This window comes from Melanostigma gelatinosum (assembly GCF_949748355.1).
Source record: "Melanostigma gelatinosum genome assembly, chromosome: 8".
Lineage (NCBI taxonomy): Eukaryota > Metazoa > Chordata > Actinopteri > Perciformes > Zoarcidae > Melanostigma > Melanostigma gelatinosum.
In genome coordinates this window covers 21,181,606-21,205,210 of record NC_136641.1, presented here as the reverse complement: position 1 = coordinate 21,205,210, position 23,605 = coordinate 21,181,606, and the positions used below count along the sequence as shown (strand labels likewise).

At 41.6% G+C, this 23,605-nt stretch overlaps 2 protein-coding genes across 3 annotated transcripts; both read left to right on the top strand.

Moving 5' to 3' along the window:
* Nucleotides 1-7,028: 7,028 nt before the first annotated feature.
* On the top strand, nucleotides 7,029-13,383 carry samd10a (sterile alpha motif domain containing 10a). The gene is made up of 5 exons (XM_079273969.1): nucleotides 7,029-7,314; nucleotides 8,937-9,118; nucleotides 12,349-12,517; nucleotides 12,615-12,755; nucleotides 13,102-13,383. The coding sequence occupies exons 1-5, from the start codon at nucleotides 7,302-7,304 to the stop codon at nucleotides 13,122-13,124; spliced, it is 528 nt and encodes a 175-aa protein (XP_079130095.1). The 5' UTR covers nucleotides 7,029-7,301; the 3' UTR covers nucleotides 13,125-13,383.
* Nucleotides 13,384-13,613: 230 nt separating this feature from the next.
* On the top strand, nucleotides 13,614-23,337 carry uckl1a (uridine-cytidine kinase 1-like 1a). Of its 2 annotated transcripts, XM_079272881.1 has the most exons (16): nucleotides 13,622-13,670; nucleotides 15,229-15,437; nucleotides 17,340-17,527; nucleotides 17,751-17,857; nucleotides 18,646-18,816; nucleotides 19,103-19,174; nucleotides 19,297-19,486; nucleotides 19,579-19,640; nucleotides 20,127-20,143; nucleotides 20,349-20,447; nucleotides 20,544-20,637; nucleotides 21,437-21,499; nucleotides 21,601-21,723; nucleotides 21,941-22,048; nucleotides 22,296-22,452; nucleotides 23,139-23,337. In XM_079272881.1, the coding sequence occupies exons 2-16, from the start codon at nucleotides 15,373-15,375 to the stop codon at nucleotides 23,216-23,218; spliced, it is 1,596 nt and encodes a 531-aa protein (XP_079129007.1). In that variant the 5' UTR covers nucleotides 13,622-13,670; nucleotides 15,229-15,372; the 3' UTR covers nucleotides 23,219-23,337. The 2 variants fall into 2 exon arrangements, with proteins under 2 accessions (XP_079129008.1, XP_079129007.1); XM_079272882.1 differs by lacking the exon at nucleotides 15,229-15,437 and having other exon boundaries at nucleotides 13,614-13,670.
* Nucleotides 23,338-23,605: the final 268 nt, after the last annotated feature.

The following is a 23,605-nucleotide window of genomic DNA, read 5'->3' as shown; positions in this document are numbered from 1 at the left end:
AAAACAAATACCCTGTGTTGAAGGCTGTGGCAGCGCACACCCATGCCTGAGTGCTTTGCCCCACAAGCGCACACATTCATTTACAACACTAGTCTTTGTACAGTTGAAAAACGTCACCGCCCTGAGGAAAGAAAGACGCCTGGCTGCTCCACTGTACCACAAACGGAAGACTTTCCACGAAAAGGCCAGTTAGACGGAGACACATTTTGGCTGCTTGCATCCATTATAACCATTTTATCGTAACAATTTTCCAACAAAGCCCAGTGAAATAAGTCATTTACAAAATCAGCTTTTGGAGGGCAAACTGAACACTCTTGAATATCAACAAAGCCTCCAAATGAAGCTTGTACAAGTTTTGGATTTAGTTTTTCACAACTTTAAGTATTTTCTGTTGGCCTTAATGTAATTAGACTTCACTTTTCTTTGAAATATCCTATTCTATTATATCTGAAAGTGCAGGGTAGCATGTGATTTATTCCCATGGTAAAAATGTACCTTGTTAGAAGTATATGGTCCACAAGGCAATCTGTGATTATGCAGACAGACCAAATGTAGGTTTGTAAGGATGGAGTTAACAAAATACCACTGTTTCCACTTATCGCCTACGTCTGTAGTTACAGGTTACTTTTCAGAAGATTTCACACAAAACTACATTGTCTACGTTGCATACAGCTCTTATCTCATTGGTTGCACTTTGATAGGACAACAGCAGCAAAGTTTAAATTGATTTTTGAGCGCAGTGCGCCACGCCAAAGGTCGCGCTTCTGCCTAACCGGGCGCCACCACTCTCCCTATAGGAAAACAATAACACAGCCGGCACACAGTGATTTTACTGTTGATCATGTGTGGGAGGAATAGGATTTGTTAGCAGTTCCATTTCCTCTCGAAACTTCTTAGATGGTTTCATTTAAATAAGTCCCAATGAAGTCAAATTATCCAATATTTATAAAAACATAAAAATGAAAACAGATTTGTGTAAATACATTTTTTATTTTTGCCGTGAACATTGTAACATGATCTCATTTTGAACAAGAGTAACACTGTGTCCGTTATTTTGCAGGGGTCTTTTGATTGACCCCTTTTTTAGAAGCCGGCCCATTTCCTGTATCCTGTTTGTACCAGGTCCCAGCTCTTTCACCTGGTTGCATGTTCTTGCATATGAGCTCTTTTACTCTCCCGATTTGTAAACAAGCTCTCATTGTATCATGTGAAGCATGTTGCAGAGCACACAGCATCCAGGCTCTGACTTTCTGGTGCCGTGAAACAAGTGCAGCTTTATACTGCAGGCTGGTTGCGGCTCCACCCGGAGTTTTCCTTGAATGTCATCACACAGTTGCAGCTGTTTTAGCTTCCACTCACCTGCCCTTCTTAACGCATACGTCAGGCTGAAGCTGTTCATGGACTTCTTGACATCGCCACATTATAGACAGGGTGAGGCCAAACCTGCCTGCATGAAAAAACAAAGTGCAACACTATCTCTGAAGGTCTGTGCAACATGTGGGTATTTGTGTTTATCCCTTTCCCTATTTCTTTGTGTCTATTTAGTTTTAACACCAGCGGTCCAAATTCTGAGCTGGCCTGTAAATCTCCTGATGTGTGTCTTTAGTTTTCAACGAAGTCGGTGCGTAACTGGACTGTGTGTTTGGCAGTGCTTTCCCAACAGTGCTGGCTCATGTAATATTTGCATTTTCAGTATTTGTTTAAACTTGCATCGAATAATTGAGCTGGAACATGATCCACAGAGGTCTCTACATTTTTTATAGTTTCTTAATGCACTGAAGTAAGCCTGATAAAACCTTATTCTGAACACTATTTCCTGCCAGCTTGTTGTACTAGTTTCTGAATACTGCATGTTAATATATCAATGGCTGTAACTTGACAGGGAGAAATGCATTATGCAATCACGCGTGAAACTTAGAAAATAGTCCAAGCTGCTTTTATTCATCACATTAACTATTTACGTCAGAGATAATCTTGCAAATGCAGGTTTAGAAATTGCCGTGTCTAACTTCCAGGGCTGTTTGTTGTAGTGGCCTGTAGCCGCTCTGTATGTTCACAGCCATGCAACAGAACAAACAAGAGTAATTGGTCTCGACACTTCACAAACCTCAACCTTGTTTCCTGCGTGCTTTTCCTTTTTCATTTTGGCCTCTTTATGTAAGATTCTTCTGTTTTAAGTTCACGTTGTCGAGTTGCCAATTTTTTCTCTTGGTACTTGTGGAAAAAGATTAATTCGGAGGCGTCACCATCTGAAGAATTTAGTCAATAAATGAGCCAAATGTGGTGGCCTGAACAAACTGAAAATAATTTTGGGGGCCACATGGGAAGCAAGAGGTCACGGCGCACTTCACACCTCAGCCAAGAAGTTCAGTGTGTTTGCCGTTGCCATTCTCAAAGCAGTGAGTACACATCTGGAGACAGCCAACACACACACACACACACACACACACACACACACACACGCACACACACACACACACACACACACACACACACACACACACACACACACACACACGTCTTTGTAAGGATATTCAGCTCTACAGGAAACCTTTTTCTTATAAAATTAGTTTTCATATACTTTTTACGAACCTGTGTGTCGTAGAATTGCATTAAAATTCCTTCCACAGAGAGATAGATAGTTGGCAAAGTGGTAGTTGTGATACTGGAGGTTCTGTAGCATATTGCAGCTCTTGTTGATCTATTACTGTAATATACTATGACTGCACAGTCAGCTTTCCATCTGTTAGTTTCAATCGATGGAAGACGTATTCTGTGTTAATGGCTTCATCACTTTTATGTAGCAGCTGGCAAAGGTGGGGATAAACAAACTATTTTACATACAGCTGGGTATCTTAATCCACAATAATACATCATTATTGAGTTAATTTTTGTATTAATAAACTGAATCTGCAAAATAATTAGTGACGAAGGCTATCAAATAAACGTAGCAGTGAAATAAATATAGAGTAAAAGTACAATATTTACCTATAATGGCATTAAATGGAAAAATACTCGTGTCAAATGTACAAGTACCTCAAAATTGTACTTAACTACAGTTGCGTTAATGTATTAATTTACATCCCTTCACTGTTTTCAAAGCATGAAACAAATAGCAGCAGTATAATGAAAATGGGGTTACATCAGTTTCAGTTGCCAATATACTAGCAAGTAATGTAGCAGTGCAACAAACAGCACTGAACAAGATGTGCCGTTCTTGACTGCAGTAAGATACTTAAAATACAAAATGGTACATCTTATATGCTTTTTTCAGTAGTTTTTACATCATTTGGATTTATTTGAAGGAATACATGTATTTAATGTGTTAAAGTATATTTCTGCCTGTGTAAATATATTGAACATAGTCAGATATTGCTCAGTAGTACTATTAGACAGTACAACGTCTCTCTGTCATCAGAATAAGACTGCCCCCTTGTGTTGACTGCTGGTTTAGATGTTAAGAGGAGAAGCAGCCGCCTCAGTTTCTCTCTCCTAAATGCTCTGACTTTGTTCTTTGTTGTTCTGCGTACAAATATGGGTAGACTTATTGCTAACTAAGAAACTATTGTGCCTGTAATGTTACTGTACAGTATGTTTAATGTTTGGACTGTTAATAATACACTGGGGAGGGTTTTCTGGATTACTCTGGCATGACCATAAAAACAATAGAAATAAGATGCAGTATTTGAAATATTTCTATGGTAAAAACAATTGTTGGAAAAGAATTGTTAAACAGCTGCTCAGTGTAAACCTCAAAGTATACTATTAATAAGTGAGGCCCTTTGATGTTCTCTCTCATGGAAACTATTAATTTGAGCGCTCCCTTTCATCTTTATGGCGCTCGAACCGGGCCAAATGTGTACATGCTTAAAGTTTAAGAGGAGCCCCAATGCTCCGGTCTGCATTTCCTCAGAATCATCTGCAGAAACCAGCCATTCAGAGAATATCTGGCAGATGATGTTATCTAGTGTGGAGTAATTTCAAATAAACTGTAATTTATGCTGTAATTACATTGAATGTGTTGTAATTCACTATCCTGTTCTACACATGACATCATTGCACTTCTGTCCATCCTGGGAGAGGGATCCCTCCTCTATTGCTCTCCCACAGGTTTCTTCCTCTTTCCTCCCCGTTAAAGGGGTTTTTTGGGGAGTTTTTCCTGTTCTGATGTGAGGGTTCCGGGACAAGAGGATGTCAAACGTGTACATATTGTAAAGCCCTCTGAGGCTAATTTGTAATTTGTGATTTTGGGCCATACAAAAATAAATTGAATTGAAAATTGAATTACTAGCCTTGAAGTGAAAATCAAGCAGTTATCCAAGTTAAGCTGATTTACTGAATGGAGTTACACTGTAATCAACAGTTGCATGACAAACATTACAAATGTAAGTATTTAATAGACACAAGAAAGCTCTTTTTTATCTTTTGTGATAAGAGCGCCGCCATGTTGCAGTACTCTAACTGGTTACATCACAAGGTTGGTAGGCTTGGCTGAGTTCAACAGATACAATGAGGAGCCACAGGAAGACAAAAGAGAGGCCGCTATTGTATTGCTCCTGGATGTAAAAAGGACTTTTACAAGATTAAAGTCAAGGACAAAACGGCCCATCGACTGCAAAGATGCTTTTCTTTTTCATTTAGGAAGTCAGAAGTCAACAAGGTCATTAAACTTGTACTCAGAAAGTCTGCAAATACCCTCCGATAAGCATCTGTGTCCTTCCATCATTGCACAACAGAACACCTGCCCACATCCACTGTTGGCACTGATTAAGTGCCATGCACTGCGGATACTATTGTGGATGTCACCTTGATCTCTGCCATCAGCTTTCATCATCACACTTGCACCGCTACAGTCCTTTCTCAAAAAATCTGTCTCAGCAGGACAATCGTGTATTATTGTGAACACAAAACTCAGTTTGACCTCATTTTAGTTCTTTTTTAAATGTATTTATATACATGCCTATTTGTAGTGTGAGATGACACACAGTGCAGTCTATCTTATTTGCAGGCGGTGAATTGGAAGATGTCGAGAGTGTTGTAAACCCTGTGTCTTCAGGCAAACACCTTTTTGACAAAGTCAATTAGCCACCACCGTCTTGATTATTGTGTGACCTGCAATCATACAAGAAACACAGATTCAGTGGTTAGAAAGGATCTCTCATGTTTTAGAACTAAGAAATTATATTAGAACAACTTGTTCTGGTGCTGTAATACTTAGTACTAATGGTATTAATACTAGGAAGTAATACAGTTAGAAGTCAGTTATTATTCGGGACTTTGTTACTTGGTCCCGATCTGATACTTATTTTTTCCAAGTTAATACAGCAGCACATTGCACAATTCAAGTGCATTAATGTTATTAAAATAAATCCAATGTACATGCTTGACCCTTGCAGCCTTTGCCTGGTTTACCTTAATGAAATGTATTCTGTTGAGTGTTCATTTTTGTCAACTGTACATCTTTCGTACAGATAATAGATTACTCTTGTCTGCTGGTAAAACTCCATCCACTCGATGACAGCAAAACAAAAGAGATTCTCACACTGGGCTGAAATGAAAGTGCTCATAAATCAGGTCAATAACATTAATAGTCTCATCGACCTTTCCCTCTAGTTTATGGTGTTTTGTGCAAGAAAGCTCTGCGAGTCAAAACACCTGAGTGACAGCTGATTGGATCGGGTTTGATAGCTCAATATAGACAATCAGTTAAAAAATGCCTTGATCGGCCCTGATACCAATCTTTGAGGGTGGATAAGGACAGCCCGAATTAATACTTTATGATTACTAATAAATCAACAAATTTCCCCCTTGGGGATGAATAAAGTATATTCTATCTATCTATCTAAAGTTACTATAATTATTCATGAGACAGCAACGTTCTACATATTTATATTTATGTTACTTGTGACAAAGCATAAGCACATTGTCTGCTTTACACTGAGTGTGAAATTATAAAACACACTTTTTGCAAAAAAACACTGTTATCTGCATAGACACATTCAAAATGGAGAGCCTATGAGTGTTGTTTGCTATGCACTGCCATTGAAATACCACACTCAATTATCAATCACCTGTACACAGAATGCACCTGGGGTGAAAACACCTGGAACCAATTAGAGCACCTAGAAATCAGAGTTGAACACGATAAATAAGATTCAGGTTTGCCCTTTGATGTAAACAACAATGGAGGCCAATTTCGGAGAGGGAGAGTTGGAGGACTGCTGCAATATACGGAATTGTATGAAACTGTAATACAAGAGCTGTTGCTACTGATTCGCAGCACGTTATAAACTATAATATAATGCAATGACCATTTCATGAGTAAAAGCCCCTAGAATTGAGAGTGCGCATTTTATTCTCAGGGTTAGGAGCTATTATGTCTGATATTGTTATGAGGTCGGAAAGTTTGATCCACAGTTGGGCCATTTTGAAAAATGTCTGCCACACAGTAAGTTTGTGATGGCTGCATTACACTTTTGTTCCCAATATCTATCAACACATCTGCCAAATGTGATGCTTTTACGGTATAATGAAATGTAACAACGCGCCCCACTACCACACGTTTTTTTTATTTGGCCCTATGTCATTTTTCTTTTGTGGTGGAAACTAATAATACAACATACAGGCAAAGAAAGGACATTATTGTATATGTGACCCATTTAGTTACTGCGCAGCGCTGGTGCTCTCTGATATCGTACTGCAGCTCTTCTGGACAAACCCCACATAGAGGGTCCATCACAGAGAGGGCCCGCTGCCACAGGCGCGCACAGAGCTTCCTTTCTTTCAGAAAAGGCAAAGGGGAATTCCTACACGCGGGATGCTGCAGTGATGAGAAGCCTTTTCATCCGGCTGTTTTTCAGAGTCTCCACTGGCTGCGTTAATTACAGGGCCCGGGGCTGCACTTTGAGCTCACTGCGCTCATGCAGGCTCTTGAGAAAAAGCCGCGCGTCTGATTCTCACGGCACAGATGTAAAACCACATACTGCGCGCACGCACACACACAAGCGCGCACGCCTGAGCCTGCGGAACCAGTCCGCACAGCTGCTCGGGGACATTCCTGTCGCGTCTCCAACAACTTCAGCACACAGACGTCAGCACCGGTGAACGACGTGAGCTGGTTGAAGGCATTTCCCCAGTAAGACTTGAGAGAATGCGGAGCGTCATTCCTCCTGCCAGAGCTCACGGAAACTTTTGTCGGTGAACACAAACGCGGAGACCGAGGACAGGACCCCGCAGTCTGTGCGTGTCGGTCACCGGAGATGATGGGAGTTTGACTAGATCCACTACGGCACGGAAACACCATGGCTGTGGACGGTAGGCGGCTTTTTGCAATTAAGACGTCGACATTTTCGTAGAGAGAACCTACATTCAATGGGAACTTAAACTTAAAGCAGGCATGGGGCTGTACTACTTTGTTAGTTTCACTCAGTAACCTTCTCGTGAGACCGGTATGTTGGTGCGTCTGTTGACAAAACGCCTGCTATAGACTACCATCCAGTAACTGCACGAGAAAGTACAAAGGCTACAGTGTGAAGTGAAAACATTACATTACATCTATAACACTGTAGGAGGTAAGAACTCTTTATATATAGGGACGTTATGGTGGTGTTAATAAAAGAGGAGCAGGGTGGTCTGATGGTCGAGGACTTGGTGCTGAAACGGACAGCCCACCAGAAATGGCCAGTATCAGTCTAATGATGTGACTGTTGTGGTTAGTTTTTTTGTTGCATTGAAGTTACTCTTAATTGGACACTCACTGTGTTCCAAATTCTGGTGATAATTCGTGTTGCTGATGTGTTGCTCTCTGTTTAATCTCCAGAGCAGATTCAACCAAAAATACCCAGTGAAACATATTGCATGCAGGCTAGACACTTCACAGCATGCTAAGTACGATTTGTGTTCATGAAAGAGTTTTTCTATCCGGTGCTGGCAATTAATATGTGTGCTAGTTATAATGAGGACCTTTTTTCTTATAGACTTCAAAACTAAAGGAAGGAAACAACTCTGACAAGTGGTCTTAATTAAATGTGTTTAATCCGGGGAAGGGGCATATTGATGCTGCAGCAGCCTGGGGGAGTAATAACACTGTAGGAGAGTTCATAAGTACACAGCGTCAAAGTTCCACCTCAAAGAAACAAAAAATGGCATACAGAGTTTTATTCATAATAATCTGATGCTGCTGGTTCGCCTTGATGATTGCAGGACTCGCTCCGCTCTCAGTGGGAGATGTCGAGTGACAGAAAGGAGAGGCACGGAGCTGGAAAACCAAAAGACACTCTTTCATCTCCTCAAACCCTCGCACCCCCAGTCTCTCTCGTTACGTCCTATTTTCAAATTCTCTTCTCAATTTAAGATATTGTAAATACACACGCACACACACACATATACACACACACACACACACACGCACAGCTGCACACATACCTTCAAACAGGGTATGAAAATTCTTCAAATCTGGCACATGAATCAGTAATGACCCGTAGCTCGCTGCCAGGATCTGTGCCAGTAACAGCGTGTTTACTAGTTACACACTTTCTTTAATTACTGGATTTTGGGACGCCACCTGCTGTTGAGTGGGTTTGGATGTCTGCCTGCGGGCCTCTGCATTAATTATCAGAATTTGGCTCGCCTCACAAGCACAGAGTATTAGTGTTACCCGAACTAGGACTTCTGTGAGTTACCCACGAGCTTGTACAGCCTCGGGTGACTTTGAACATTACCTCATACCTGCAAAAGAGCATGTACGAGCAGGCCCTTCATAATGACATCATCCCTGAGTGACAGAGGTGTTCAGGTGGGTTATTTGCAAGTCACGTAGAGTTGGGGGATTTTTTATTTCTTTTTGCAGAGCGTGTCTCATGCTGTTTTTACATTGTCAGTGGTTACAAGCAGATCCGGCTATCTAATCATTATACCCCCTGCTTTTAACTCTCCAGCGGCATCCAGTTTCAGTTTCTGCAGGCCAGCTGTGGAGTACAGGGCTCTGCCAGAGGACTTCAAGCACCAGCTGAGTCGACGGACAGGTGGGAACCTAACCTGGCATGACGGACGTGGGCAGAAAACCGCAGGAGGCCGGACAGTGAAGCTGCTGCAGCAGCCGGGCACAGAGGCCCTGCAGGTACTGAACACATCCGTGACCTCAACACGTCCAGTGGCACACCTGGTTCATGAGCTGATGTTGTGTGATACCCCTCGGGCTTTCTTCATCCTCCACTGTCAAGGAGATGTCTTTATTGCTTATGCTTGACGGTGCTCAACAAAACACAATGGCAATATTGATTCAAATTAGAACTGTTGTTAGATAATCAGTGTATTCTTGATGTACCGGTAGTTAGCCATTGCTAGGTACCGTTATGTGATTGTCACAGAAATCCTGACTTGGATTGATCCAAAATAATTCTTAAAGTAGTGTCTGTATCTGTATCTGTAGTGGTTGCAGCATATGGAGTCAGAGATCATTCAGTCAGCCCCACTGCATTCCTACATAAAGTGATGCAGACACAAAACAATTATAATGCTGACTATACAATGATTATATAAGTATATCTATATGTATGACTATACATGGGAATGATCCTCAGTGGTGTTCAGTAACTCTACTCTCAGATTTCTGAGCAGAAAGAAAAAACGTCATAGTCTGGCCGATGTGGCCGTTCGGCACACATTGTTGAAAATGGACACTTTCTTAGCAGAGAATGGAAGTTACTCTCTCCCCAGCGGGTTGGTGGGCTCTAACAGCCTTTTAGTACAGTGTGGCTTTAAATAGCACCGGCCTGCCAACAATCGCACTGTGCTGCAGCAGCACTGTTGACTGAGAGCAGGAAGAAACTGACTTTAGTTTGGTATCAAATACTTAATGGTGCAAAGCCTTTTTAAATTTTTTTATTTTTTAAGATCTCTTTATGTGAAACGTCATCAGATCCACTTCCAGTAGCCCTTCTGGTCCAGTTTTAATTTCATTTTTTAATGGATGTTCCTTTCGTTATCGGATGACAGCATTGTCTGCTCGCTGTCGAGAGGGACAATTCATGTCATGTGTGCAGAAAACTGTCCTCGTTCAAAGCCCTTGTCTTTGTCTTCACCCCATGAAAGAGTCTTTAAAAGGCGGTAATGAGCTGAAGCCAAAGCTGCAAACATAGAACTGGGCTGGGCTGATAACAGAGTTGTACACAATGCATTGTTTGTTTGCTTCAATCCTCTTGGACGCACATAATGTAGTGGTTGGTTTATTTTGGTTTTGGGGAACATGAACTTAATCAGTGTTGTGTGTCTGCACTGGAACATGTGAACAGTACTTTCACTTCTACCACAGTTCAGCTTTTTATCTTTCGGTTCGTTTTATTTACTCTTTTGCTACATTTTGTGCACTCTGCAACCACAGAGGCGTCACTAATGTACTGCACATGTTGGTTTGAGAGCAGAAAAAGCTGTAAACACTCATGATAGTCTCTCTCTACAACACAATACATTCAGTCGTTGTTGAAAGAAAATAATAACCGTCAGCCATTTTTCCCGCAAGAATGCCAAACAATCGTTAATTCCAGCGTCTAAATAATGAGGAGTTGCTGCTTTTATTTTCTGTTATTGTTCAGAATAAAACAAGCGATTTTCTGATTACCTTTGGCTTAAGGAAATTGTGATGGCCCATTTTCACAATTGTCTGACATTTTATTGGTCGAACAATTCATCACTTCATCAACAAATGAATCGGGAGATTAGTTAATAATGAGAATCATTACTCGCAGCCCGAGGAGAAAAGGTGACGCGGGTTTTTGGGGACAATACTGCATTCTGCTGTTTGACACGCTGGAAACAATTTATTTTTGATGAATTGAGGAAAATGTTTGCTTTCTATGAAATGTGTGAAACATTTCATTGACATTGAAATGAGTCTTGAATGTACTGTCTGGCACTGTGATAATTCAGAATGCATGCATCTATACAAAGGTCCAATTCAGAAGTCCAAATGTTCACATACCCACTAATGGCAACAATGCAGCATTTTAGGCAGCACCTAAACACTCTGAGGACGTGAAGTGAGAAACGCCGTCCTCACACCCAAAGTGAAAGGAAAGGAGACCCGGTGTTCTTAAAGTCCAGAGCAGGAAGTATAAAGATAAAAGCAAACATTTAAAAGAAATTTCCACAACCAGGGTGGATCGGAAGTCTTTCAGGAGGCCGAAAAATATCGACTCAGACTTGCTGCTCTGAATGCATCTTTCTTTGTTTGTTATTTTGCTCCCCATTAGCGCTCTGTACTGTAACAACAACAGTAGCTCCTCTTCTGGAAGTCCACATGTATTTAAATGACTTTTTGTTGTGCTAGACAATATTACTCAAGGTGATAAAACTAACGCTTGAACTACACTTTTTTTTGTCGTCAGCTTTTGTACTGAAGAATAATTCATTATGTTGGATTTTAAGCCAAGTAAATATATATTTCCCAAAGAGGGAAAGGGTTACTGTTTATGGCTCTGGGTGTTTCAGTAGATCATGGAATGGATACTGAGATTATGGACACAACTTATTACAATGTAAAATGCACAATTCTGAAACACAAGCTTCAGCAGATGAATACTCCTTCTAATTAATGGACATGTAAAATCAAATGGGGTTGTTTTTTAAGAGTCTTTCGCAGCTGGAACATACACATCCTTCTTTATCTGTCTGACAAATTATGCAGACCTCCAGCACAAATCTTAGGCCATCCTTTTTAAATTCATTTTTAACCACCACTTTCTTGCATGTAACTGAGTTTGAGAAATGCTGAATCTGCTGAATTTTTAAAACTGATTGACTGATCAAAGGCCCATTTTGATTGGTCTTCCACAGCTTTACATCCTGTACTTCTTGTAAGATTAAAGAGCCGGATCTCATGATCACACTGATGCTCAGCATACGCTCCTCCAGCGGTGCTGTTGCTGTTTCAGGAGCTGCTGCTGCATGTTTGCTGATCTTCGAGAAGTTCATGAGCAGTTTGATCTGCACGTGCATATGATCGCAATCGTCCCTGTGTGCTTTAACGAGTTTCAAACCTGTTTGTTGATCTTATCGAGGGCTGATCCTGTCAGTCCCTCGTGTACAGGCTTATGTGCAGCGTGTACCCCGCCGTAAAAAACACAATTAGTCATTTTAATACAAACGTTAGAGGCGAGCAGTTTCCCTCTGTTTACAGTCTTTTGCTAAGCTAATCGGCTGCTGCAGTAGCGTGATGTTTACTGTCCAAATGTGGTGTCAATCTTCTCATCTAACTCTCCGCAAGACAGCGTATTTCCCAAAATGTTGGAATATTCTTCTAATTCGTGTCCATCGCTGTATTTAACCGCGTGTCTTCCTGTCTGTCTGCAGTACCGTTCCAGTGACAACTATGGGATATATCACACAAACCCAACACAGCCCAGCCTGATCCGCCCCGTCGTGCTCTGGACACAACAAGATGTTTGTAAATGGCTGAAGAAGCACTGTCCACACAACTACCTGACCTACGTGGAGGCCTTCTCCCAGCACGCCATCACAGGTCACACTGCGAAGATCATCAGCAGACGCACAAATGGAGAGTGGATTGAAGAATCCCCAAAATAAAAGCAACGTTTATTTTTGCTCTCACTCTCTAGGCCGCGCGTTGTTGCGTCTGAATGGGGAGAAGCTGGAGAGGATGGGACTAGTGCAAGAAACACTTCGGCAGGAGTTACTGCAACAGGTGCTGCAGCTTCAGGTGCAGGAGGAGGGACGCAACTTGCAGCTGCTCAGCAGAGGTGAGGGTTTACTTTTCAACACTCAAACCTCAACTTTAAAGGAATAGTATGACATTTAAGGAGCTATACGTATACCACAGAGAGGTATACTCATATAAATCTGTGGAAATATGAAATCTCAGTTTTTGTACAAATCAAACAAGTGAGATATGAGGTATTAAATAGTGAGCTTTTGAGGTGCTGGTAGGTGGTGTGTGTTACCTTGTGTGCTAAAAGCTCACCAGCTGATGGCTGTAGCTTCTGATCAACAACACAGACATCTAATCTTTGTTTCCCAAAATGTTGAACCTTTGATTTGAATGTTTGGAATAATCCAAAAAAGTATTCATCTTTCTGTCACCCACAGGTTCCTTCGGAAGAATATCGTAGCCAGATTGCTGGAAGATTTTGGATGCAGTGGAACTCTGGGATATTTACCCCAAATAAACTCAAATGTGAATCAGACCTGTGGGAGAAATCTATCCAGCGAGTTATGTTGTTGAGTGGAAGTTGGCAGATTTTCATTCTGCACAACGAACTGACACAATCTTTGCGGACTGTCAATGTCAATGACATGGAAGAGCACCGAGACAATCTGCTTTGTAAATGTATTGCTCTATTAACTATTTCTCTCTTACTGTCTCTACCTCTTTCTCTCTCTGTGACGCTTTTTTTTTTTTTTTTTAAATGTAAAACAAGTAAATAAAACAAATGTCATCACATCAACGCTTTTCGTGCAGATGCCTGCTTAAATGCCAGGAATGCGTTCATTACCCTAGAAAGTGCTGTTGTGAGGAAGCACGTGATGATAAACTACATTACCCATAATCCCACGGCACGGATAGGAAGGAATCCAGCTGATTCCGCCGGTTCCGAGGTCGCAGGATCCCCAATGGAAGCGGAGTGCAGGAGAATCATGTCGTCCCGTTCGGACAGGTACACGATGGTCTCCGTATCTTCTACCTCTGCTTGAAATCTGTGTACCGAAACTATTCATGCGATTTTATTTTGTTTTATTTTGATTCAGTCGGCAGCAGCGTCGTGATCCGGTCATGTAACGCTAACCACACTGACTCCCCTCCAAACAGCAAAAGCATCCAATATGTTTCGTCTCTGACATTTAATATGATTACATTAAAACCCATTTCTGTTGATTCATCGTACTATATAGTGACATATGGGAGGCTGTAGACTCATCAAATGTGAGGGAAACATGAAGCTCTTCAGAAGTAGGAGAGTTACACGATGACGTCAGACGTTGGTCACAGGCTCACGAATAAGAAAATACCAGAATATTCCGAAAATGAACCTTTAAATTTAGTCTTTAGATAGAAGATAGGATTTGATTTGATTTGATTCAAAACAGCTACACTTTATGTAAAAGTTGTCACCCTTTCAACCCTCTGCTATTTTATTCCCCTGTCTGTATGTTGCTGCCAATAGGCACTGGAAGAAGTATTTACTTTAAGTAAATCTTTGTGGAGTGTTCTTACTTTTATTTGCTAAAGTAAAAGTAGCAATACTACACCATTAAAAAGAGCGAATGTGCAAAATGAGCAATAGCCCAAAATGAGCAATAGCCAGAAATTCAAAATATGACTCGCGTGAAAATACATAAATGTACATCAAATATTACTCCCGGCATTGTGATGTTATAATATTGGCTCTAAATTTGATTTGAATTACTTTTTTTAATTAAAATGCACTATTTAAAGATTGTAAAAATTTAGAATGGACTTGTAATGGAGTATTTTGTAATGAGGTATTGCTACTTTGTACACAAGTATAAGACCTCGATACTTCTGTTTCTCCATACTGTAATTGTTACTCTTGTGTGAACATGTGACTTCACTGTGGGAACCTTCTCTGTTGCTCTTGCTGGCGTTTTGGCCTTATTGGCCCGTTCAAGAGCTCTAAGAACAGATGGTGTTGTACATTATATAGATTATACAACCATGTGAGGAAAATAGGGCGTATAAATAAATGAACTTATTTTGCCTGACTAGAAAAAAAAAAGAAATTGCAGCAAATGACTCAATCAAACTAAGAAAATCCTTCCTTTAGGACTCGGAAAGGCAAAGCTGGTTAGGGTTGAAACGATTCATTGATTAGTCCTAATATCACGATGTTCTGCTTTTTTCTGCTTTATGTCATTGTACACTGAATATTTTGGAGTTTTGAACTGTTGGTCAGACAAAACAAGACATCTGAATACTTCATACGTCCTGTTACAATACGACTAGTTTGGGCTCATCGACACCTGATGAGTTGACGAAGAGGAAGGATCAGCAGAAGACGGCCGTCCCGTCCTACTTTTGCTGACCAGTGTCTCTATTAATACCAGCCGAGCAGCACGTTGCTGCCAGTGTCACAGTGATCCTCTTAGTGTCTGACACACACACACACACACACACACGCACACACACACACAGAAAGGAGGTCACATTGACAGCAGCACTGGGAGATTTTTCTGATGATTGTTTGGTCTCCATAGATGCAGACTGTGACTGGACACAGTGAAAGCAGACGACAAACAAACCAAACGAAAGACCTTTTTGACTTTTGGTCAGTGTTCCTCTGTTGAGTTGCCGCTGTGACAGGCGAGCTGGAGGGTAGCAGGTTGTTGTCAAAAGCAGACATGACTCTGCTCAACTGCGCAGGAGCCAGAATCTCTGGCTGTTGGTCCTTGAGGTCTGACTGCAGGTAAGATCTGACTGTCTGTGTTGTTGTTTCCTCTCAGCGCAGACAGGATGCTAGTTTTCTACACCTCACAAAGCTCACAAGCACGCTGTGCATGTGTGAGCTATAAATGAAGTCTCTAAAGGGGGTTTGTTGAGAGGCCGGAGGAAGTGCTGGGTCTAGGTTAGTTTGTCGGGATTTTGGTGTGTTTTGCTTGTGCTCAGTCAGAGGATTGTCTATATTGTCTCTTCAGTTTGAGTGCATGTATGTAGTTGTGCATCACAAACAATGAGAAATGAACAGAGGTACTACTTTCAGTTGTAATTGCTGCCTGTGGGAATGCAGGTGTCCCTACAGGTGGCATCAGATTGTGACGCAACAGCTTGGCTGACTTTTATTTGTTCCAAAGATTAGCATTGACGCAATCCAGGCAGTGGTGGAGGAAGTATTCAGATCCTTTACTTCCAATTCCACACTGTAAAAATACTGCAGTACAAGTTCAACATGAATATGTTTAAGTATCAAATCTTAGAGAAATGGCCCTTTGGGTGTATGAAGCATATCTACTGTAATGAGACAGTACAATTCACAATATATGTACGAGTACATAGTATATCATTGGATGAGTATTGCTCCTAATGCTAATGCTTTTACATCATGGATTCATCTGCTGGTTATTTTCATGTTTAATCCATGCATGATTTCATTTGTAAAACATAAGAAAACGGTGATAAATGACACACCTTCACATGTCTTGTTTTGTCGGACAAACAGTCCAACTCACAGAATGATTCAGTTTTTTGTCGTATAAGACGATAAAATGCAGCGTCTCGTCACATTTCAGAAGCTGCAACCATGATGTCTTTGGCATTTTTGCACGAAAATAGGAATTAAATGATAAACTCACACTTTAAGTAACTAAGGATTTTTTTTTTTCGAAGCATTATAAACCTAAAGGTGCACAACCAACATGGGCTTACAATGTAGTGGAGTAGAATTATATAATATAAAGTACCTCCCAGTTTTGTTTTAAGGAGCACAGCAGCTGTATTTGACCTCGCAGCGGCCCACCGCTTAAAGGGGAAAACTAATAAACAGTCTGACGCAACACACAACAATGTGTTTGTGTAAATGCACTTCTTGCACAGCAGGTTTTGGGAAATTGCATCTCTACACTGAAGTTGTTCACTGCAGTTGCTCCCGTTTGCCGGGCAGAAAGAAAAATGTGACGTTTCTGTCTTTTAAATACATTTATTTTCTTGTACTCTATACACATTTATAATTCAAAGTTGCTGATTCTTTTTCTGTCATTTGGCTAATCAATCAACGAATTGTTTTAGCTGTATTTTGTAAAGCCACTGCCTTTATTTGTCCTGTGTTTTTATATTTATTTATATATATATATATATATATATATATATATATATATATATATATATTTAAATTTTAAATCAAATCTCGACATGCCCCGTGTGACCTAATATCTGTCTGTAATTGCAATAAAGTCCGGAGAACACATTAAAAACAATATTCTTCACTTCATAGCATTTTCTGGAGCTTTTAACCACATCGCAAGGCCTTCATCGGCGGATGGAACTTTCTCAGTGCAGCAGGTATGCTGAGGAAGCTCTGATGAAGACCGTGAGATATGGTTAAAGCTCGTAAGTGGACCTTAAGTCAACTAAATGTTTAGTACCCTACTCGTGTTGTGTAACTCCTGGATTTCATGTACAAAATAAGTCAGTATTTGCTATCAAATCGTCACAAAAGATAATCTGATGAGTTCTGATTCTTGAAGTTGAAGTATGGCAGCTCTTTGATAGTGCACACTGTGAAGAGAAGCCATCCAGTCGTCCACCTGACTGTGTAGACTCGTGTGTGTGTGTGTTCAGGCTGTAACTTGCCCTGCTGTTTGCTGTCTTGCAGTGGGAGCGGGGAGGACTCGTTGGACCGGCTCCTGCCCCCCGTCGGGGCCCCGCGCAAGAAGAGCACTACCTCACTGAGTAAAACCGAGCCTCCTCTGCTCCGCACGGGCACACGCACCATCTACACCGCCGGCCGACCTCCCTGGTATAACGAGCACGGAGCGCAGTCAAAAGAGGCCTTCGTCATCGGTATGACGCTCACTCATGATGCTGTCACTCCTCCTGACTTGTTTTCTTCTTTCACCACCTTCGTCCCACGTTGTGGTTTTTGAGCTGCAGAGCCTGTCCTCTTCCGTCTTCTTCTTACCCATAAACACTTTACTGCTATCACACATGCATACCGCCAGAAAACATTAGACACACTCTGAAAAACACACATAATGGGCCATTGACATGCTGTGTGGATCTGCAGGGTTGTGTGGGGGCAGCGCCTCAGGGAAGACCACCATGGCCAATAAGATCATTGAGGCTCTGGATGTGCCGTGGGTTGTGCTGTTGTCTATGGATTCTTTCTACAAGGTGAGAGACTCGTGCATTTTACGCTTTCTTTGACTTATTCCATTTGGCTCTTACTAAATTATCTGTGGGCTCATTGCGGGATGACATTTTTTTCATTATTTTATATGAATTAAAAATTCACATTCAGTCACAACACCTCAGAGCAATAAGTGCCGCTCTGCTGTCACAGTTTTAAGTTAATAAACTGTTGAGGTATATTTACATTACAACCTCATTTAGATGTTTTATACATAAAGGGCACCAATGAAAAGCTTACTTAGTACACAAATAAGGGGGTATCTAGAAATATAATACACTGTATGCACTTCTTTAATTACCTCTGTGTCATTTAACAACACCTATGCCTTGAAATGGAGACACACTGCATGTGACACCTTTCACTTAGTAAAACAATTAATTATGTTCATTTTAATTATAATACTATTTCTTCAGCGCACCCGTCAAAGGGGAACTGCTTGCCACACTATTTGTTTATGCTGTATCGATCTCTGTGACACGACAGAAAAAAACTTCAACTTCATTGTCCCCAAGAAGAAGATTTTGTCCTTCTCTCACAGCCCGGTAAAACACAGAGCCCTGACGTGAACATAAAACATAACGAATACATCAAAACATATTACAAAATATCTGAAGAGAAATGCTAAATGCTAAATAAGATCGACACCAGTCCAGGTATCGTTCTTCTCATTTAACTCTGCCACAGATTGAATAAGCATGGTGAGCTTTTAAAGTGCAATATCAGCAACCGTCCTGTGAACCTGCGAACCTTCGTCTGCTCTGTTTTACAGGTTTTATCCTCGGAGGAGCAGACTTTGGCAGCAAGTAACGATTACAACTTTGATCATCCGGGGGCAGTCGACTTCCAGCTGCTGGTTGCCACCCTGCGAAAGCTGAAGCAGGGCAAGAGTGTGAAGATCCCGGTGTATGATTTCACCACACACGGAAGACAGAAAGACTGGGTGAGTTCCCACACAACATGGTGCCTTCCTCAAAGACTCAAACTGTTGAAAGATTAAACATGTATCCTGCAATTTAGTCATGTAGAAGACGATGATAAAGCCTGCTGCTTTGCTGTGGATTGATTTTTCAAAGCTGAAAATATATTGTTCACTTAAATAAAATATTGTTGTTTTAAAAAAGTGTTTCCTACAGTGACATCCTGCAGCTTTAATCTTCAAAAAAAGCTGAACTGACTGAACATGAAGCAGCTTTGAAGATTGTTGGTTTTCTCCCCGCTTTGTGCAGAAAAATGTCTACGGTGCCAGTGTAATAATATTTGAAGGAATTATGTCTTTTGCGGACAAAGCGCTTCTTCAGGTGAGGCAATATGTTTTCTGAAAGCAATCACCACCGGGTATTGTTGTTTGAGCAGCTGCTTTCGTAGCAAGTGAACGCTATTGAACTGTTCGGTGGGGGGTGTTTGCTCTTCCCACCTGCAGCTCCTGGATATGAAAATCTTCGTGGACACTGATTCAGACATTCGGCTGGTCCGCCGGCTGCGCAGGGACATCACAGAGCGCGGGCGGGACATTGAAGGCGTCATCAAGCAATACAACAAGTTTGTGAAGCCGGCCTTTGAACAGTACATTGAGCCGACCATGAGGCTGGCTGATATTGTCGTGCCGAGAGGTGAGACTTCCTTAAATAACTGGAAGTAGAACTATTTGACACATTGTTGACTGCAGAGAACAGATCAGCATCTTTGTGTCATTCCTTCTAAGGTGGTGGGAACATGGTGGCCATTGATCTGATAGTCCAGCATGTTCACAGCCAGCTGGAGGAGGTGAGTGTCCAAAAGCACTGATCGTACATGAGAGGCTGGCGCCACCATGTGTCGGGAAGCTGTAACATACAGACAGAAAGAGAGACTCATAACTGTTTGTACAATAAAATGCTTCAAGCTCAAATTAAGTCAGAACTTCTCAGTTGCAAACTTGTACCCCTCACGTTGGAAAACTGAGTCTGAAAAGCCTGTTGTTGTTTTGTACTCTCACGGAAAGACCAAAACAGGCTTATTCCTCTGTGACATAGATCTTTAATGAAAGAATATATAAAATAGTCCCAGACAAATGAACGATTTACTTATTGTTTAAAGATTTTTGTGAAAAAACTACAGTTCCCACCATTTTTTAAAACATGAAACTACATATTTGTCAAGTGTTTAAAGATTGACCTCTTCAGCAGACATGAATGGGTCTGACGGGCTGTGGACGTCTTCTCACCATCTTTATTTTTTACCCCATCTTTCTCTCACCCTCTCTTAATGCAGCGTGAGCTCAGTGTCAGGTATGCTCATACATATCTGGACTATTTCGTCTTCTGGCTTATTATCGGAGATGAGTCGTTGTCGTGTACAGACCGAACCTTCACACACTCTCTCCGTCCTGCTGCTTTTAGTGGCTCGGTCGTAATAATTACTCTCTGTCGTCTTGAGTGCAGCAGAATAACACAGTAAAACCTTCTGATCTGAACAACCTTTCCTCGGTCTCAGGGCGCTCCTGGCCTCCGCTCAGCAGACTCAGCCGCTGCCCCAGACGCTCAGCGTGCTGGAGAGTACGCCGCAGGTCAAAGGCCTGCACACCATCATCCGGTATCTAGCTGTGCTCAGCAAATACAGCTTTGAGTCCTCGTAACAGCTCATACAATATGAGTTTTAACACCTATTCTTTTTGTTGTTGTAATGCAGGAATAAAGGAACCAGTCGAGATGAGTTCATCTTCTACTCAAAGAGATTAATGCGGCTTCTCATAGAACATGCACTGACGTTTCTACCGTCTCAGGTGGGTGGACTGTAAATATTAAAGTGGCTAGAATCAATATTTTTATATTAACAATGGAGAAGCATGACTACTTGTACGTGAAGGAGGTTGCTCGTAGTGATGGATCCACAGAGAATCATCACCCGACTCTTTCCCTTCCCCTCAGGTCTGTGCATCTTTGCGTCTTTCAGCTCATTGTTTTGGTTTTACAGCCCGCTGTACTTTTACTCTCTCGGTTCACTCTCACCGCTCAAATCATTGACTATTGGCATTATTTGGCACTATTGGCATTAACTACTTTCCAGGCAGCCATCAGTTTTAGTTTCTGCCAATATAGTTTTGCAGGGACATGAAGCTTGCTTGCGATAATTATAACAATCACACTCTGACTGTTATTTTAATTATGGGTTTTGGTCACAGGTTTTGTCGCATGGTAATGAAGCTGAATATAGCTATTTTGAAAACTCCTAATCAACACCTCAAGAGTCAACTTCAACTTCAAACTTAATCCTAAAGACAAAGCTGACTGAACGCTCTCTGTGATGTCGTGTCTAAAGCAGAGTTCAAGTCTCTGCAAGTTGAATTTAATACCATTCTGACATCAACCAAAACCACTGGTTCAAGGAATCATGTAAAACAGTGTTGGTATTAAAGTTACTGGTGACTTTTAGCCAAATGTGTCCGTGGTTGCTCGTAGTAACTTGCATAAATAGTGAGCGTAGATAAAGAGGACACCTACATGTTCTGTCCTTGTTTTCAACAGCTGCCACAAGCGTGTGTTTGTGGAATAAGATGATATTTCTTCTGTGTCTTCGAACAGTCGTGTGTAGTCCAGACTCCACAGGGCCATGAGTACGAAGGCCGCAGCTATAAGGGGAAAGGGGTGAGTGATGCCCTGGTTTTACAAGGTCTTGTTAACTTCCAGTCGAGTGTGTCCGCGGGGGTTTCTGTCATCCCACTTGCTCCACTGCCTCGTCTCCGCAGATCACCGGTGTGTCCGTCCTGCGGGCGGGAGAGACCATGGAGCCCGCCCTGAGGGCCGTGTGCAAGGACGTCCGCATCGGCAAGATCCTCATCCAGACCAACCTTGACTCAGGCGAACCAGAGGTAGAAAACATTTGCCATTTTCTGCCAAATCCCCTTCACATCTTCAGAGCAAGACTTTACACGATAAGATGGTGTCTCAGAAATCGCATTAAACGAAAGATAAAAATGTTTTTTTTAGTTTTTTCCCCTTCTTCCACATGATGTGTGTCTCCGTGGTAACTACCCTTCCTGATTTTGTAACCATGGTAACCTGTCTCCTCCTCTCTGGCCTCGCCAGCTGCATTACCTGCGTCTGCCCAAAGACATCAGCGAGGATCATGTCATCCTAATGGACAGCACCGTCTCCACCGGCGCTGCCGCCATGATGGCAGTACGAGTCCTATTGGTGGGTGAATATTAACGTCATTATTCTTCAGTAAGATGACAAGAGGACCCGTCTCCTCTTCATCAGTCAGCATGTTTTATTACTCGTCTGTGGGGTTATTGGTTGGAAGTTTATTTCTGTCCCAGTGGGATTAGCTTAGCATTATTTCTGCAGATATTGTCTTCTCTTTGCAATTACCAATTATTCCTCTGATGATGATCAGGTATGCACTGACTGTGTGTGTGTGTGTGTGTGCATGGCTGAGCAGGATCACGAGGTGCAGGAGGAAAAGATCGCGTTGGTGTCTCTGTTGATGGCAGAGCTCGGGGTGCACTCTGTGGCCTACGCCTTCCCGAAGGTCAAAATCATCACTACCGCTGTGGACAAGAGTCTGGACGAGTTGTTACACGTGATTCCTGGTATCGGTAAGTCGTCACATGCACGCTCTAACTCTTGCTGTCACTGTGCTGTTAAATCAGAAGGCACGCATCAGGCATTTTGTCCAAAATGTAATTTATTTGAACAATCTCAATCTCGGAAGAACTTTAACTTGAATTACTGGTGACGTGCAAAAACTATAACTTCTTGTTGTCGGCACATAACTCCGTCTCGAGGGTGCACGGTTTTCAGTTTTATGCAGAATCAAAAAATGGCCACGGCCTTTGCTTCCGATAAAAGATAATAAACGTTTGTGTTTCAAGTTGACGGATTTCATTTCATGTCCCAGCAGATTCTAATTTTCTACTCGCGTCACTTCAGATTTGAAGCGAGCACTGCTCTTGATCAGCGCTGTGACTGAACTGCACAATCTGCACATCAGATAGATCAGTCTGGTGTTTGCAAACATAAATAGTGACACATAATTACATAATTGAACATTACTGGCAAACAGTAAGATTAACATTCAATGTATTGTGTTACACCAATTGATTGAAATGAGTGAATCACTCACTTCAAAACAATTTCATCCTTTTAGAAAACCATCACTGAGCTCTTTATTTCCTCCAACCGTTTAGTTTGACTGTGTCTTCATGCTGTTTTTTCATTGTTGTCTTCAGCCTCTAACCTGCTGATGAACAGCAGCTCTGAGCCCACTGTGCTGTGTTTTCAGGGGACTTTGGGGACCGGTACTTTGGGACAGACACGTCCGACAGCTGGAGTGATGAGGACCAGGAGCAGCCGTCGTACTGACACACACATCTGTGAGCCACTGTGAAAGGAAATACAAACACTACTTGAAAACTCCCGTTATCGTGCTTCCTCTCCTTCAGACATATAACCAGCAAAAAAACAACAACAATTGTTAAATTCACTTGAACTTTTGTACTCTTATACAACAGGTGAGTCTCGGTCAACTTGTATGTCAGAGTAAAAGAAGGATATTTTGCTCTGTTTACAACTGAGTGTTCATAATTTTCATACAGAAGGTGACACAGGGACATTACCTTTGAGCTACAATAATGCAATAACAGTGTTAGATATACTACATGGTTTAATCCAGGATTGCACCAGCTGTTTGTGAATCCTGTACTTCGTAACTCTGAGAGAGTTTCAAATTAGTCATTTAATAAATTGGGT